This window comes from Sapajus apella, unplaced genomic scaffold (genome assembly GCF_009761245.1).
Source record: "Sapajus apella isolate SASKATOON/1434 unplaced genomic scaffold, GSC_monkey_1.0 scaffold128, whole genome shotgun sequence".
NCBI lineage: Eukaryota > Metazoa > Chordata > Mammalia > Primates > Cebidae > Sapajus > Sapajus apella.
In genome coordinates, this window is record NW_022437068.1 from 1255368 (window position 1) to 1272545 (window position 17178).

At 38.7% G+C, this 17178-nt stretch overlaps 1 protein-coding gene across 3 annotated transcripts in view; it reads left to right on the forward strand.

Annotated features, from left to right (window-relative positions):
* The window catches only part of SYN2 (synapsin II), a 237243-nt gene that overhangs the window by 125168 nt on the left and 94897 nt on the right, over positions 1-17178 (forward strand). The window contains exon 1 of one of the 3 annotated variants that reach the window (XM_032262257.1): positions 14130-15423. The exons of the other annotated variants lie outside the window; for them this stretch is intronic. Coding sequence (XP_032118148.1) covers positions 15407-15423 — 17 coding nt within the window. The 5' untranslated portion in view covers positions 14130-15406. Of the gene's footprint in view, positions 1-14129; positions 15424-17178 lie in introns of those variants that run through there. 3 annotated transcript variants of the gene reach the window in all.

Sequence of the window (17178 nt, forward strand, 5' to 3'; positions counted from 1 at the left end):
CAGAATCTCTGAGACACATTTAAAGCAGTCTAGAGGAAAATTTCTAGCAATAAATGCCCACATAAGAAGCAAGGAAAGATCTAAAATTGACACCCTATAATCAAAATTGAAAGTGCTAGAGGATCAAGATAAAAAAAACTCAAAGGCTAGCAGTAGACAAGAAATAACTAAGATCAGAGCAGAACTGAAGGCGACAGAGACACAAAAAACCCTTCAAAAAAATCAATTAATCCAGGAGCTGGTTTTTTGAAAAGATCAACAAAATAGACAGACCACTAGCTAGATTAATAAAAAAGAAAAGAGAGAAGAATAAAATAGATGCAATAAAGAACAATAAAGGGGATATCACCACTGATTCCACAGAAATACAGACTACCATCAGAGATTACTACAAACAACTCTATGTATGCAAACCAGTAAACCTGGAAGAAATGAATAAATTTCTGGACACTTGCACCCTCCCAAACCTAAACCAGGAAGAAGTCAAAACCCTGAAAAAACCAATAACAAGGGCTGAAGTTGAGGCAGCAATTAATAGCCTACCAAACAACAAAAGCCCGGGTCCAGATAGGTTCACAGCCAAATTCTACCAGACAAACAAACAGGAGCTGGTACCACTCCTTCTGAAACTATTCCAGACAATCCAAAAAGAGGGAATCCTTCCCAAATCATTTTATGAGACCAACATCATCCTGACACCAAAACCTGGCAGAGACTCGACAAGAAAAGAAAACTTCAGGCCAATATCCATGATGAACATAGATGCAAAAATATTCAATAAAATACTGGCAAACCGATTGCAACAGCACATCAAAAAGCTTATCCATCACGATCAAGTAGGCTTCATCCTGGGGATGCGAGGCTGGTTCAACATACGCAAGTCTATAAATGTAATTCTCCACATAAACAGAACCAAAGACAAAAACCACATGATTATCTCAATAGATGCAGAGAAGGCCTTTGACAAAATTCAACAGCCCTTTATGCTAAAAACTGTCAAATACTAGGTATTAACAGAACCTCTCTCAAAATAATAAAAACTATTTACGAGAAAACCAACAGCCAATATCATATTGAATGGGCAAAACCTGGAAGCATTCCCTTTGAAATCTGGCACTAGACTCTCTCACCACTCCTATTCAATATAGTATTGGAAGTTGTAGCCAGAGCAATCAGGCAAGAAAAAGAAATAAAGCGTATTCAATTAGGAAAGGAGGAAGTCACATTGTCTCTATTTGCAGATGACATGATTGTATATTTAGAAGACCCATTGTCTCAGCCCAAAATCTCCTGAAATTGATAAGCAAAGTGTCAGGATACAAAATCAATGTGCAGAAATCACAAGCATTCCTATACACCAGTAACAGACTTAAAGAGAGCCAGATCAAGAACAAACTGCCATTAACGACTGCTACAAAGAGAATAAAATACCTAGGCATACAACTAACAAAGGATATAAAGGATGTATTCAAGGAGAACTACAAAGCACTGCTCAAGGAAATAAGAGAGGTCACAAACAGATGGGAAAACATTCCATGCTCAGGGTTAGGAAGAATCAATATCGTGAAAATGGCCATACTGCCCAAAGTAATTTATAGATTCAGTGCTATCCCCATCAAGCTACCTATGACCTTCTTCACAGAACTGGAGAAAACTACCTTAAACTTCATGTGGAACCAAAAGAGAGCCTGCATAGCCAAGACAATTCTAAGCAAAAAGAACAAAGCCAGAAGCATCATGCTACCTGACTTCAAAGTATACTTCATGGCTACAGTAATCAAATCAGCATGGTACTGGTATCAAAACAGAGATATAGACCAATGGAACAGAACAGAGGCCTTAGAGGCAATGCCACACATCTACAACCATCTGATCTTTGACAAACCTGACAAAAACAAGCAATGGGGAAAGGATTCCCTATTTAATAAATTGTGTTGGGAAAACTGGCTAGCTATGTGCAGGAAGCAGAAACTGGACCCCTTTCTGACACCTTACAGTAAAATTAACTCAAGATGGATTAAAGACTTAAACATAAGACCTAACACCATAAAAACCCTGGAAGACAACCTAGGCAAAACCATTCAAAACATAGGCATAGGTAAGAACTTCATGACTAAAACACCAAAAGCATTGGCAACAAAAGCCAAAATAGACAAGTTGGACCTAATTGAACTCCAGAGCTTCTGTACAGCAAAAGAAACAATCATTAGAATGAACTGGCAACCAACAGAATGGGAAAAATTTTTTACAATCTACCCATCTGACAAAGGGCTAATATCCAGAATCTACAAAAAACTAAAAGATTTACAAGAAACAAACCCATTCAAAAGTGGGCAAAGAATATTAACAGACACTTTTCAAAAGAAGACATGTATGAGGCCAACAAACATATAAAAAAATGCCCATCATCACTGGTTATTAGAGAAATGCAAATGAAAACCACATTGAGATATCATTTCATGCCAGTTAGAATGGTGATCATTAAAAAAATCCGGAGACAACAGACGCTGGAGAGGATGTGGAGAAATAGGAACATTTTTACACTGTTGATGGGAGCATAAATGAGTTCAATCATTGTGGTATACAGTGTGGTGATTCCTCAAAGACGTAAAAATAGAAATTCCATTTGACCCAGCAATCCCATTACTGGGTGTATATCCAAAGGATTCTAAATCATGCTATTACAAAGACACATACACATGTATGTTCATTGTGGCAGTATTCACAGTCTCAAAGACTTGGAACCAACCCAAATACCCATTGATGATAGACTGGACAAGGAAAATGTGGCACATAAACACCATGGAATACTACAAAGCCCCCAAAAACGATGAGTTTGTGTCCTTTGTAGGGACATGGATGAATCTGGAAACCGTCATTCTCAGCAACCTCGCACAAGAACAGAAAAACACTGCATGTTCTCACTCATAGGCAGGTGTTGAACAATGAGAACTCATGAACACAGGGAGGGGAGCATCACACACTGGGGTCTGTTGCAGGGAACTAGCAGAGGGACAGCGGGGGTTAGGGAGGTTGGGGAGGGATAATGGGGAGAAATGCCAGATGTAGGTGATGAGGGATTGGAGGAAGCAAACAACATTGCCATTTATGTACCTATGCAACAATACTTCATGTTTTGCACATGTACCCCAGAACCTAAAGTGCAATAAAATACATATATTTTTTTTAAATCTGAATTTTTTGTGTGTGACAAAGTTTTAGGTAGAACCCTATATATAAAGCTAGTTTTTTAAAAAATGGAGCTTTTTTGGTTGAAATGAGATTGAAGATTCCCAGAGATACCAGAGCTCCATAGAACATGGTTTGAGAACCACTAGTCTAGTTCAAATCACCCAGAATACAAATGGGAAAACAGAGACCTAGAGAAGTTAAACAGCTTGCTTAAGGCACACAGCAAGCTGGTGACAGGATCTGGACTAGAACCCAGATTTCCTTTCCAGGTCAGTGCTTTTTTAACCACAGTTTTCTGGTTTGAGCTTTATTTCCCAAGGGGAGGAAACAGTAACAATGAGTCTTTTATTTTATTACCCTTGATGAGATCTGACAGAGTCCACCTCTTCTTCCCTCCTGGTAAGTAAGGTTGGCCCCCTCTTGTTATTGTTTTTCTCTGGGACCCAGGCTGGGGCTTGTCTTAGCCTTTGTTCTGTTCCCAGTTTTTGTGGTGCCAAGAAGGATAGGGAAAGAGCGGATTCAGGCAGGTCATGGTGGCACAGATGTTTCCTGTCCCTTAGCCAGTCTAGCTATGTCTTTCAGAGGAAGCCAAATGCCAAGGCCAGGTGTGTTTTTGGGGCCTTCCAAGCACTTGGAGGTGGTAATTGTTTATAACCAGAATTTCCTCATTAGCTTCTGTTTTTTACAGGCCTCTAGCCACCACCTGAGGGAATACATCTCAGCCTCTATCCTGGGAGTCATCAATCATTCAGAGCTCTTTGTGGTCTGGCCATGACCTACCTCTGTATTTTATGTCCCATTGTCTCCTTCATGTGTCCTATATTGTCTCCCAGAATGCTGTGTTTTCTCCCCCTTCCTTGTCATCTTCACCTATTATATCTTATTTATCTTTCCCAATCGAGCGTAAACGACACCTTCTTTAAGAAGCCTTTCTGAATTTCCAACCTTATGCAATCACCCTCTGTTGTAGTATCATAACTTTTTAGCCTCATCGGCCATCATTCCTTGCCTTATATTTTAGGTACAGTAACTTTGCATATACCCTATTATTTCCCACTTTCATGCCTTTGTTTATGCTATTTGCCCAGAATTCTCTCTCCTAACCTTTACTTCACTTTTGCCTGACTAACTCCTGCTTAAATTTAGGATAGGCTCAGGCATCACTTCTTTTAGGATATCTTCCCTGACCTGTCCAACCTGGGTTAGGTTCTTCTCATCCTAGAGTATACCTGTCTCTTTCTGCTTACACATTACATTTTTTATGTGTTTGTAGCCAAGTCTCATACTAGACAGTGTTCCTAGAGAGATCATCTGTATCTCTTCCTAGTTCTGATGTCTAGCAGCATCTTACTTATAGTAGATGTTTAATAAATATTTGTGGAATAAATGAGTAAATAATTGTTATGCTATTGTAATGTTTTGAGTTATTTCTGCATTTTTTGTAGTTATTTGTCTACCGCTAGAGTACAGATTCTGTGAGGACAGGGAACGGGATTGCTCTTTACTTGCTTTTTGTTTCCTTTTGGGGTTTTTTGCTGTACATAAAGCCTTATTCATAATAAATATGTCAGTCAGTGTTCTCCAGTGAAACAGAAACAATAAGAGGGAAAAGAAAAGAAAGAAAGGAAAAGAAAATAGAAGAGAGAGAGAGAGTTATTTTAAGGAATTGCCTCAGATGATTGTGGGGGCTGGCAGATCCAAAATCTATAGGGCAGGCTACAGGCTGAAAACTTGGGCAAGGGCTTGATAGTGCAGACTTGAGTCTGAAATCTGTAAGACAGGCGAGCAGGCTGGGTTTCTGTGTTACAGTCTTGAGGCAGAATTCCTTCTTCTCTGCGAAACCTGTTTTTACTCTTAAGGGCTTCAACTGATTAGCTGAGACCCACACACATTTTCCAGGGTAATCACCTTCATTTAAAGTCAACGGATAATAGACATTATCATATCTACTCAGTATCTTAATCGCATCATCTAGATGAATACTTGATCAAACAACTGGGTACCATAGCCTAGCCAAGTTTGCACATAAAATCTAATCATCACAGTAGGTAACCAATAAACATTTGCTGAATTGAAGTGTGCTTTTGAAATTCTTGTCTAAAGCTCAAAAAAAAGAACAATTTTTTCCCAGCAATAATTTGAACTCAATAACCTGAAAATTCTCCATTATGAAACTCCTAACAACTCTGAACAAAAAATAACATTCTTTGAAATATGCCGAATTTCCAATAATTAAGAGAATCTCTGGATAAAAGCAGACTGAGTAGTAAGCCTATAAGATGTTGTATCATGCCTCTTGGTATATCTGTCTTGGTAATGTTGGGGCTTGGATTATAATACCAACACGGCAAAAGGAGATGATAATTTGAGTCTTCACAAGACAGAGTTAAAGCTGAGACCCATAAATGAGGCTGGGACCCTCAGTAAAATAGCAGATAGAAAAAAATCTTTTCATCTGTACATGGAGGACAAGAAAGTTCTTCATCTCAGCCTCTGCACTAGACAGAAAAAAAATGGTTCCTTTGAGAATTCATAGACACAGGCCTGTCTTCACTTCATCTTACATTACATGGGTAATCTGAGGCCCCATAAGTCAATTAATTAACATAAAATTATGCCCACCACTGATACCTTGAAGTGCTTATCAGAAGAAAATGTAAACCCTCTTAAGATGATAAATCTCAAGTTATAAAATGGAAAAAAGATCTCTACTATAAAATTAATGGATTTAAAATTGTTAAGAACAGGAAAAACTTTAAAAACATGAAGAACAAGATACTATGAATAAAATAAGGCAGATATGACAAATAGAATTTCTAGAAATAAAAAATATAGTCATTGCCAATGACCATGTAAACAGTAGAGCAGACATTGCCGAAGAGAAAGCCAGTGAACTGGAAGGTAAAGCTGATATTACTCATGACACCTCTCGAAGAAACAAAGACAAGAACATGCAAGCAAGGTTACAAGACATGGAGGACAGAATGAGAAGATTCTATATATGTCTAGTAACAGTTATAGAAGGAGGGAATAGAGAGGATGGAAAAGAGGCAGTATACAAAGGTAATGGTTGAAGTTTTTCAAAAATTGATGGAGGTCATCAATTGGTAAGCACATCAAAGTTCCAGAAATAAAGCCGGATCTAGACACATGGTAGTGAAATTGCAGAGCATCAATTATAAAATGTAGGTTTTAAGAGCATTCAAAGATAAAAGAGATCCTATAAGGAATCACAACTGGACTGAGAGCAGGGTCAAAATAGACAAGTGAATAATGTCCTCAAAAGCTGAGAGAAAAAAATATAGAGAGAATTTTCCATTTAGTTAAGCCTGTGTTCAAGAGTGAGAGTAAAACTGGGTATGGTGGCATGCACCTGTAGTCCTAGCCACTTGAGAGGCTGTGGCAGGAGGATCACTTGAGCTTGGGGGTTCAAGGCCAACCTAGGCAAAGTAGTGAGACCCTGTGTCTCAAGAAAAACACACACACACACACACATATGAGGATAAGATGGAGACAATTATAGACAAGTTTAGGCTGGGCACAGTGGCTTACAGCTGTAATCCCAGCACTTTGGGAGTCCGACGCAAATGGATTGCTCGAGTTCAGGAGTTTGACACCTGTATTCCCAGCACTTAGAGAGGCCAAGGCATATGGATCTTGATCTCAGGAGTTCAAGACCAGCCTAGGCAACATGGCGAAACCCTGTCTCTATGAAAAATACAAAAAATTAGCCAGATGTGGTGATGCGTGCCTGTAGTCCCAGCTACTTGGTAGGCTAAGGTGTGAGGATTGCTTGAGCCTGGGAGGTCGAGACTTGCATAGAGCCGTGATCACACTACTGCACTCCAGCCTGGGAGACAGAGCACGACCCTGTCTCAAAGGAAAAAGAAAAAAGGACATCAAGTTTACATCTCAGATCACTTCTGAAAGGACTACAAATAATATATATTCTTCAGGAAGCAGGACATTGAATCCAAAAGGAAGTAGTGACATGAAAAAAATCAAAATTCAACAAAAAATATTGGCATACATGGGTAAATCTAAAGCAAAACAAAACAAAAATTGAAAACTTGACTTTACAAAGTAATAAAAACAATGACTAATTCTGGGAATATAAAAATGAGGTGAAATTAAACATTGCCTAATAATATATGACTTGGGAGGAGAGTAAAGAGAGAAGGGCAATGACCAGTCCTAAAGTATACTAAAACTAGGGAGGAGAGTAGAGCTACTGATTAAAGTTATATTTAGGTAAGTAAAGTATGTACTTTTTTTTTTTAAAAAAAAAAAGTTAAGGCTAGCCACAAAAAGAATAGAAATAAAATGTGCAATTACTAGAAAATTAAAGGGAAAAGACTTGTACAAGGGACCCCTGTACAAGAAAGATCAACTCAGCATTATTTGCAATAAGAAATTTTAGAGTAAATGTCCCTTATAACAGATAAACTGTGGTGTATTCAAATAATAAAAATAAATAGGCCAGGGTTTTGTATATTATCATGAATGCATGTCAGAAATATAACACTGAGTGGGAAAAATGCAGATTGTAGGCAGATGGATATAAAATGGCCTTACTTATATCAAGCCCCAAACAAGCAAACAGTACTGTATTCAGTCTATGGACATATACACATGTAGTAAAACTATATAAATACACATGCAGAAATAATGAACGTTAATTCAGAATAGTTGTCCTTGGGGAAGGGATGTAGAGGAATGGGATTGGGGAGGAATATACAAGCGATTTAAACAGTGTATATTAATATTGTATTTCTTTTTTAAAAATCTGAAAGCATATAGAAAAATATTAACATCAAGTAGCAAATAAATGTTAGTTATAGTATTATTTAAATATTTCTGTATGACAAATAATGAACTTAAGTTTGGAGAAATGTGTATTGCTGCTGAGGATTCTAACTTTATTTTTTTCCACAGTACGGCATAATACAAAGTCATGGAACAAATTTAATACTTCTGGGTCTGATTAAAATTTATAACTTTGAAGAAATAAATAGACTTTCATTTCTCCAAGCTTATGTTTTCCCTAAGTGGTAGTTTATCAAGAGAAAGCTACACTGAATAAAATCTCATATTTCTTCAACTTCAAATACTTGCTGCTTTATTCAGGTCTGATGTGACCATCCAGAAGAATTTCATTAAGTTTTAATTATCATGCACTAAGAACATAAGAGCATTTTCAAAGAGGAGCCTTCATGCTGAGACTGAAAACCTTATCATAGGAGGAATGTTTGAGAGAATAGGGGTAGTGTAGCCTGAAGAAGTGGTCTCAAGGGGCCCTGTTCACTGCCCCAGATAGGGTGGACATGGACAAGAAAGAAGCAGACCAGTTTTATGTGGGTAGAGCCAGAATCAAACAGCAAGCTTCAAAATGGCAAATGTCAGCTCAGTTTGAAAAAATCAGTTGTCTACAAGTGGAAAAAAACCCCACAAAACCCAAAAAAAAACCTGAGAAATTTCTCTGATGTCCCCTTGCTATACATATTACAGATGGAGGCTGAAATAAAAGCAGACTGAGTAGTAAGCCTATAAGATGTTGTATCATGCCTCTAGGGATATCTGTCTTGGTAATGTTGGGGCTTGGATTATAATACCAACACAGCAAAAGGAGATGATAATTTGAGTCTTCGCAAGACAGAGTTAAAGCTGAGAGGAGATTTTTGCATTGGGGTATAAGGTGGGATATGATGATCTTGCTTTAAGTTTTCTACATGTGAATGATAGAGACGGACTATTGAGTCTTTAAGCCACTCAAGTGAAAATAGTCATATACCAAAATTGTTCACACAATAAGGGGAAAGCTACTCTTGGCCTCAGGATTTTAGCTGTATTTTAGGAAACTAAAATACAGAATTTGGAAACTGGGAAAACCATATTCAAGTAGAAAGCTCCCTTCTGGAGAGTACTGTCAAGGTTTCTGCTTCATCATTCCCCAAATTCCCAATTATTTGCTTCATAGGTCTGCAGAAGTCCCTCTCCTGGCCATTGGCAAACCAAGAAGCAAGGAACTGGCTTCATCCTACCTTATCCCCATTACCCTGTCACTTCCTGTCTCATATGTATATTCTATATTATACCATAACTGTACCACCACTTGGCAGTGCTTTGTGAATTTCACTTTCATGCTGCAGTACCTTTGTTAAAGTCACTTGAAATGCCCTTCCCACATCACATATTGAAATCCTACTGTTTAATTTCTACACTGTCAGAGCCTGAAAATCCCTTTAGAAGCCATGTGGGTAAATTGCCTCACAAATGAAGAAAAAACAATTCGGATGAATTCCTAATGTACACAGATTTTTGAATAATGCCATATTTTAGGTGTAGTATGAAGTGGTTAATAAGATCTGCTCTGGAGTCAGTTTGCCTAGCTTCAGATCCTGAATCTGCCACCCAGAAGTTGGATGACCTTGAACAAGTTAGCCTTAGTTCTCTGTAAATTTGGGAGATAATGCTATCTACCTTATATAATTGATGTGAGGATTAATTCAAGTTTATAATGTGGTTAGCACAGGTACTAGTGCTTAATCGATAGGAGTTGATATTAATTTTATTGCAGTTATAATTTTGGTGCTTGTACTTTAGATAACAATCTATGATACTTCTGTCGAACACTGTTTTTATTCTAATTTGTTTTAGAGCAGGGTAAAGTCTTTCCTTCTCCTACCAAGTGCTTTCCATATAGCTGAACAAATAATAAGTGCCTAATCTAATGAATCTTTATTGTGTGAGTAAGTTAATTAGAATTACAATATTTTAAAAGGTTTATAGAATATGTTTCAGTACAGCAGCACTAAATAATGGACATCTTTTCAAAGGAATGTGTCCAAACACTAGGGATAAAAATGAACGAGGTTTTCAGGCTAACCAGTTTGTGTTGGTTTTTAAAACTATTTTTTAGGGCTTGTTGAATGAAGTGTATTTCAATGGATCATTAGAAGTGGCTGAAAGGATGAACAAATTCACTAAGAAAGGAGCTAGAACAACACCATATATCATTATACATCTCTATTAAGGCATGAGCTTATACTCTGGGCTAAACCTGGTGTAACAGAAAGGACATTGGATTGAGAAGACATCAGCTTTCCCACTGTGTGATCTTGGTCATCTTTCTCTCTTTAAGCCTCTGTTCCTTTGCATATGAGAGGAGAGCATCTAAGGTCCATTTCTCCATTCCAAACCTGTGTGGTTCCACGTTGCTAAACTCAAGTGCATCTGGGAACCTGTGGCATGACTCTTCCAGAACAGTGCCAGTTCTCCTCCCAGCCTGCCAAAATTCAGTTGTTAGTGCCTATTCTGGTGAATAATATCTCCCTGAATTGGCAACAGTTGGAAAATTGTAGAATGGAATGTGCCACCTGGGTTTGGATTTGGAAATCCAAAGTGTTGTTGCCTTGAGGTATGAGGATGTTTCTGCTGAGCCATGGTGGTGAGTAGGCTGATAATGCCAGCCATGTCAGCTTTGTACTTGGACCAGGAAAAGAGGATCAAGTCTTCTTTGCTAATGAGAACAGAATGTGAGGAGATCTCTTTTATTTCCTTGCAGCAATTTGCTCTATGAATTGTACCATACTGTTTGTAATGTGGTATTACAAACAGAATGCATCAGCGAAGTGATAAAAATAAAATTTCCTTGTGCTTCTATGATACTAAGCTGTTTACATGTTTTTTTTCAGACAGCATCTTACTCTGTTGCCGAGGCTGGAGTGCAGTGGTGTGAACATGGCTCACTGCAGCCTCAACCCCCTGGACTCAAGCAGTCCTCCCAACTCAGCCTCCTAAGCATCTGGGACCACAGACACTAGCCACCATGGCTGACTAATTTTTTTACTTTTCTGTAGAGGTAGAATCTCATTATGTTGCCCAGGCTGGTTTCTAACTCCTGGACTCAAGAAATCCTTCCGCCTCAGTCTTCCCAAGTGCTGGGATTACAGGTGTGAGCCAACATGCCCAGCCCATTATTTACATTCTTTATGATACTTGATCTCATGAGCACTCTGAGTGGAAATCAGGTCCTCAGTTTCTACATCCTGTTATACCACTTAGGGATTTCTATGTGTTGAATTCCAGTCTTCTTCGATTTGAAGGAGAGTTACCTTTCTTGCTCTAAGGAGGCAGCATGGTGGAATGGAAAGGCAATATGGGCTTCCTTGAACTGTTGTTTGATCTTGATCTTGAACTTGAACTTGTCAAATTTTCCTCTCTTGAGGCTTCTATTTCCTCCAAGTAAAATAAGTAAAAGATCTCCTAAGCAAAATTTTCTCTCTCAGAAGGCTGAGGGAATATTGCCTTGTTAATTTTTCATATGATGACGTGAATAAAATGTATAAATACTTCAGTAACTGTTGACTTATTCCTAAAATAGAACATTAAGATGGAGGCTGATTCTATCACACATTGGAAAAAATGAACATATATTTGTCTATATTTATAAATGCCTGATCAGCACTCAGAAGATGAATTCATTTTGTTGAAATGCTCTCCATCTCAAAGAACTCACACTGGAATATTTTTTTAACCCAGTGGTTTTTACATAAAAAGAGAAGCGAAAAAAACCTAAAATGTGTGGCAGTGGTACGCTAGATACTTTACATTCTCATATACTCATTCAACAAACATTAGGGCACTAACATGTACCAGGCATTATAACAGAGCTGAGGATGAGACTGATATAGTGGCTACCACAACAAGGTCCTTGCTGTCATGGAGCTTACATTTTGGTTGGGCAGATGGATAATAAACAATAGTTGAAAAAAATTCCAAATAGAAATAATGTCTATGAAAATAATATAGAGAATGATGGTGGTGGTCATGGAGGAGGCTACTTTTGTTCAGATAGTCAGTAGAAACATACTGAGGAGGGAATATGTGAGCTGAGACTTACATGTTAAAAAAGAAGCAGGACATGCAAACTCTGAGGGAAAGAAGTAAAAAAAAAAACCCAAAAGGACAGATAATGTTTCAGGAATACATTAAAGGTAGAGTCATTTAACTCTAACAACTTTAGAAATATTATCCTTACCTTACAGATGAAGAAAGGAAGTAAAAGAGGCCAAGTTCAGACAGTAAGTAGAGGACCTGAGATTTAAACCCTGGTTAGTCTGGCTCCAAAATTCACACTGTTTCTAGTGGGTATGAAGCACTTGTTTCTGTGACATGGTAGGGAGGATACTCTTCCTTCCTTTTGATTCAGGGAGTGTGTATAACGCAGCCAGAAAGTGTAAATGGCTATTTAAGTTTTTGTCACTTGATAAACATATGGTATCGTGTATTTTTGTGTGATACTGTTTTATGTATTACAGTTCCTTGTTCCCTTAAGTCCCAGGTGGGCAGGTGTCCTCTGCTGGGAATTAAGAAAGAGGTCTTTACTAAGAGTGTTGTTATGGGCCAAATGTTTGTGTCCCCTGAATTTATGTGTTGAAGGCCTAGCTCTTAATATGATGGTATTTGGAGGTGGAGCCTTTGGGAGGTGATTAGGTTGAGATGAGGTCATGGGAGTGGGCCCCTCACGATGGTGTTAGTGTCTTCATAAGAAGAGAGACCAGAGCTTGCTCACTCTCCTTCATATGTGAGGACAAACAGAAGGCAGCTACAAGTCAGGAAGTGCCCTTACTAGGAACTGAATCTGCTGGCACCTTGATCTGGACTTTCTAGCCTCCAGATAAATGATGTGAGAAGTAAGTGTTGTTTAAGCCAGCCAGTCTATGGCATTTTGTTACAGCAGCCCGTGTGCGTACACATATGTATATGTGTGTGTATATATTCGTGTGTGTACATATATACCCAGAGAGATGGGTATGCATCTCACTCTGTGTGTGTGTGTGTGTGTGTGTGTGTGTGTATTTTATAAGGAATTGGCTTTCACAGTTAGACTGAGAAATCCCAAGATGTGCAGTGGGCAAACGGGAAAGCCAGGAGAGCTAATGATAGTTCCAGTCCAAGTCTGAAGGTCTGGGAACTGGGAGAGCCAATGGTATAAGTTTCAATCTGAGTCCAAAGGCAGGAGAAAAGCTATGTCCTCACTTAAAGACAGGGAGAGAGAGCATATTCTCCTGAACTCCACATTTTTGTTCTAATCATACCTTCAATGGATTAAATGATATCCATCCTCAGTGGGGAGGGCAGTCTGCTTGACTCAGTGTACTCATTCAAATGTTAATTGCATCCAGCAACACCCTCACAGACACACTTAGAAGTAATGCGTAAACAAATATCTGGGCACCTGTGTTCTAATCAATTTAACACATAAAATTAACTATCATAGGTGTGCTTTGTAAAAGGCAGTGGTGAGTGTGATGTTGAGTTGTTGGGGAATAGGAAGGAAGTATAAGATACAGTGCGCGCTGTCAGGGGGCTTCTAATACAGTGGGGAAGAAGAGACACAAACTAAAAATCAGCTGATGATACTAGACTATGTCTGTTTAAAGTGACAAATCAACAGGTTTCAGACTAGGCTTCCAGAAGGAGAAACTACTACAGGATGGGAGGACCGGGAAGATTTCCTAAGGAAGCAGAACTTGTTTTGGACCTTGAAGAACAATGGCAGGGGTAATTTCACAGTGGCCCAAGGCACAGGGGCTGGGAAGCTGTCTGAATGGTGGAAGGAGTAGGGCAGGGCTCCTACATATGCTTATACAGGTTGTTCACTGTACAATGATATCTATCTGAGGAGATAAGTAGCCCCACATTCTGCTCACCAATCCAAGTGCCCTGGTGCAGGAGTGTGTACTGCAGGCATCCTGAGGAATAGGTGGCTTTTTCTAATTCCCATGGAGACTCTGAAGCAGATGTAAAAGAAGACAGATAAGTTTTAAACAGAAAGGTGAGGCCAGATCATGGAGGACATTTCCTTGCATCTAGACTGCTAAAAAAGGGTGGGAACTCTACAGCTCTGGTGGTAGTGATGACTGTGGCTGTGATTTGTGACCGTACAGAAGAGGTAGACCTGCAGTATTCATGATGCTAGCAGCCTTACATATCTGGCATAAAATAAAGCCATATCTTAAAAATTATATTTGCCTGCTCTTTCTTCAAAGCAAACTTTATAAGTGACCCACTTTGCTCCAATATCAAATCATCCTGACTTAATTTTATAAGCCAGTCATGGAAAGAAAATCAGTCTCATGACTCCAAAGCATTCTGTTCTGTAGCTCCACTGTAATTACAGACAAATGCATCTAATCTTCCCGTCATGTGTTCTCCTGAGTTACAGGATTCTTTTTTTTTTTTTTTCTGTATTTGATAATCTTGTTATCTTGTGATACTGCATCATTTAATTATTCCCCAAAATAGAGATCTTCAGAAAATCTGTTCAGAAAAAGTGATTTGCTGTTCCCAACTGAAATCACAGCTGGGATGTTTACTCATAAATTAGTAATTTTCAGGCCTTTGGGATTGCTGCTTTTCTTAAGGAATCTCATCTGCCACGTAAGGCTGTTAAAGCCTCCCACAGATCACCTGATGAAATTTCATAAACTCCAAAGGACTTAGTGGGCATTCTCAGAGGTCTTCAAGCCTAGGACTTTGTATCAGATTGAGCTTGGTTGCTCTGATTTTTTTGTTTTTTTTTATTTTTGAGATAGGATTTCACCGTTTCAGCCAGCATGGACTTGAACTCCTGGGCTCAAGTGATCCTCCAGCCTCAAGCCTCCCAGGTAGTTTGGACTGCATGCACACACGATAGCACCCAGCTGCTCTCTCTGATACTAACCTTCAAATATCTAGCTGTGTTCAGTAACTCTATAAACATTTCATGTGTCAAACAGTAGGACAGGCTTTTGTAACACAAAATGAGTCGAGCAGAATCCTCAGCTAACGAAGTATATGGTTTCTAAACTTGATCTTCAAAAGAGTTGGAATTTAATTTTACTAGTTCTGCCACCCACTAACTGCTACCTTTAAACAAGTCAGTTAGTTCATCTGAGCCTCATTTTTTCTATAAAACCAGTAACATTAAGATGATACTCCTGTAAGAGACATATTGTGAGGATGTGGGGATTTATTTGGGTGTTCTGAGATGAGTGACCTGTATATGGCCACTCAATGTTTGTTTTTTCTTTCCCTCCTCTTCCACACCCATGTGTTGCCTTTGTATCTTTAGCTTTACAGGCTGAAGAAGATTCATTATTTTAGCTCTACTAAAATCAGAGCCATTTCATTTTGTTCTTTTTTTCTCTGGACCATTTCTACTTTCATCATGTCACTCGTATCCAGGTGAGTGGACCTAATATGCTGTATCACAAAAGCATTACAGCTTGCACAGGATGGGGTTAGGGTGTGAGTAGACCTTTATGTTGGGTTTCCATAAGCTTTCTAGTGATAACTAACATTTTTTTCACCCTTCACTCTCTCAGTCTTTTTGGTTTTGCCTGTTACAGCTCATGGGACTGTCTTCAGAAAACAATTTTCTGTCATTCCAGGTTCCTTTACGTGATTGTAGTTGAGCATTCCAGTTCATGATCCTCTGATAAGATTATTTCCTCTGAATGTGTTTTCTTATACTTAGTCACATTAAAACTCCTCTGCCACTTTTCTGCCCACGTCCACATCTTCTTTCAGTTTACCCCTAATCAGCTTGGCATTTTAATCCCTGGAAGAGCTGAATGCCATCTGCAACCTTGGCAATTTCCCCATGCACTCTCTTCCAGATCATTTATATGAATGTTAACTAAGACACCATGCAGCTTGCTCTCTAAGATGTGCCTTAGTTGCAGAGCATTTGATATAACAATGTAATCAGTGAATTAATAATATCAAAGATCAGCCACAAAATGTCGCCTTTATCCAGAAAAGTATTCATGTCTTCCTATTCTTTGTTTCTTATTCTGAACCAAACCAATTATCCATAAAAGAAATTTCTCCAGGTACTGAAAGAAAGCTTTATTGTCCATAAATTAGATAACAAATCCAAATTTGAGTTGAAAACCCCTTCAATGTAACGCCTGCCTATTTGAGGTTTTATTTATCTCTTTGTTCTAGAACATCTACAGTGGGAGTTCTATAAAGTGTAATGTCATTTCATTAAGCCTGATTTTTTTTTTTTTTTTTTTAGGAACAGCTTTGTCTTTCACCCCGACTGGAGTTCAGTGGTGCAGTCTCGGCTTACTGCAATGTCTGCCTTCTGGGTTCAAGCAGTTCTCTGGCCTCAGCCTCCCAAGTAGCTGGGATACAGGTGCCGGCCACCACGCCCACTTAATTTTTGTATTTTTAATAGAGTCGGGGTTTCACCATGTTGGCCAGGCTGATCTCAAACTCCTGACCTCATGATCCACCCACCTCAGCCTTCCAAAGTGCTGGGATTAGAAGGTGTGAGCCACCACACCCAGCCTAAATCCGATTTTTTAAATGTCACTGTCATTTCCTAGCTAGCTACTAAGCTCCTAGACTTAATCAAGTGATTAATTGAATTGTCAGGTGAGTGCTATGCAATAAGTATTGGTCTGCCAAGTGCCAGTAAAATAAAAAAATCCTGAAGTCTAGTTACTACATTGGCTTCTGAAATGATCTTAAGCACTGATTCATTCCTTTCAGTCTTCTCCGTATTCCAGAGAAAGCAGTCTCTCAGATCTTAGGCATATCTGACCATATGATTTCGCTGCTTAAAATCTTTGAGTATTTTCTGAGACAGTTGAGAAAACTTGAATACAGACTCAGTAAAGATGTTAATAAAAATTGTTAATTTTGTTTGGTGAGACAATGGCGTGTTATTTATATTTAAAAAGTCATTATCACTGGGGCTGGGAGCAGGGAAGGACGGCTTGGTTCTCTTCTTTTGGGGAGAACATAGAGTCTCACCCTAGATGTTTTATGTATTATACCTATAATATAAACATATCGAAGTCAAAAAAAAAAAGTCATTATCCTAGAATAGGCAAATTAATACAGACAAAGTAGATTAGAGGTTACCTCGGACTGAGGGGAGAGAGGAATGGGGAGTTATTGCTTATTGACTACAGAGTTTTTGTTTGG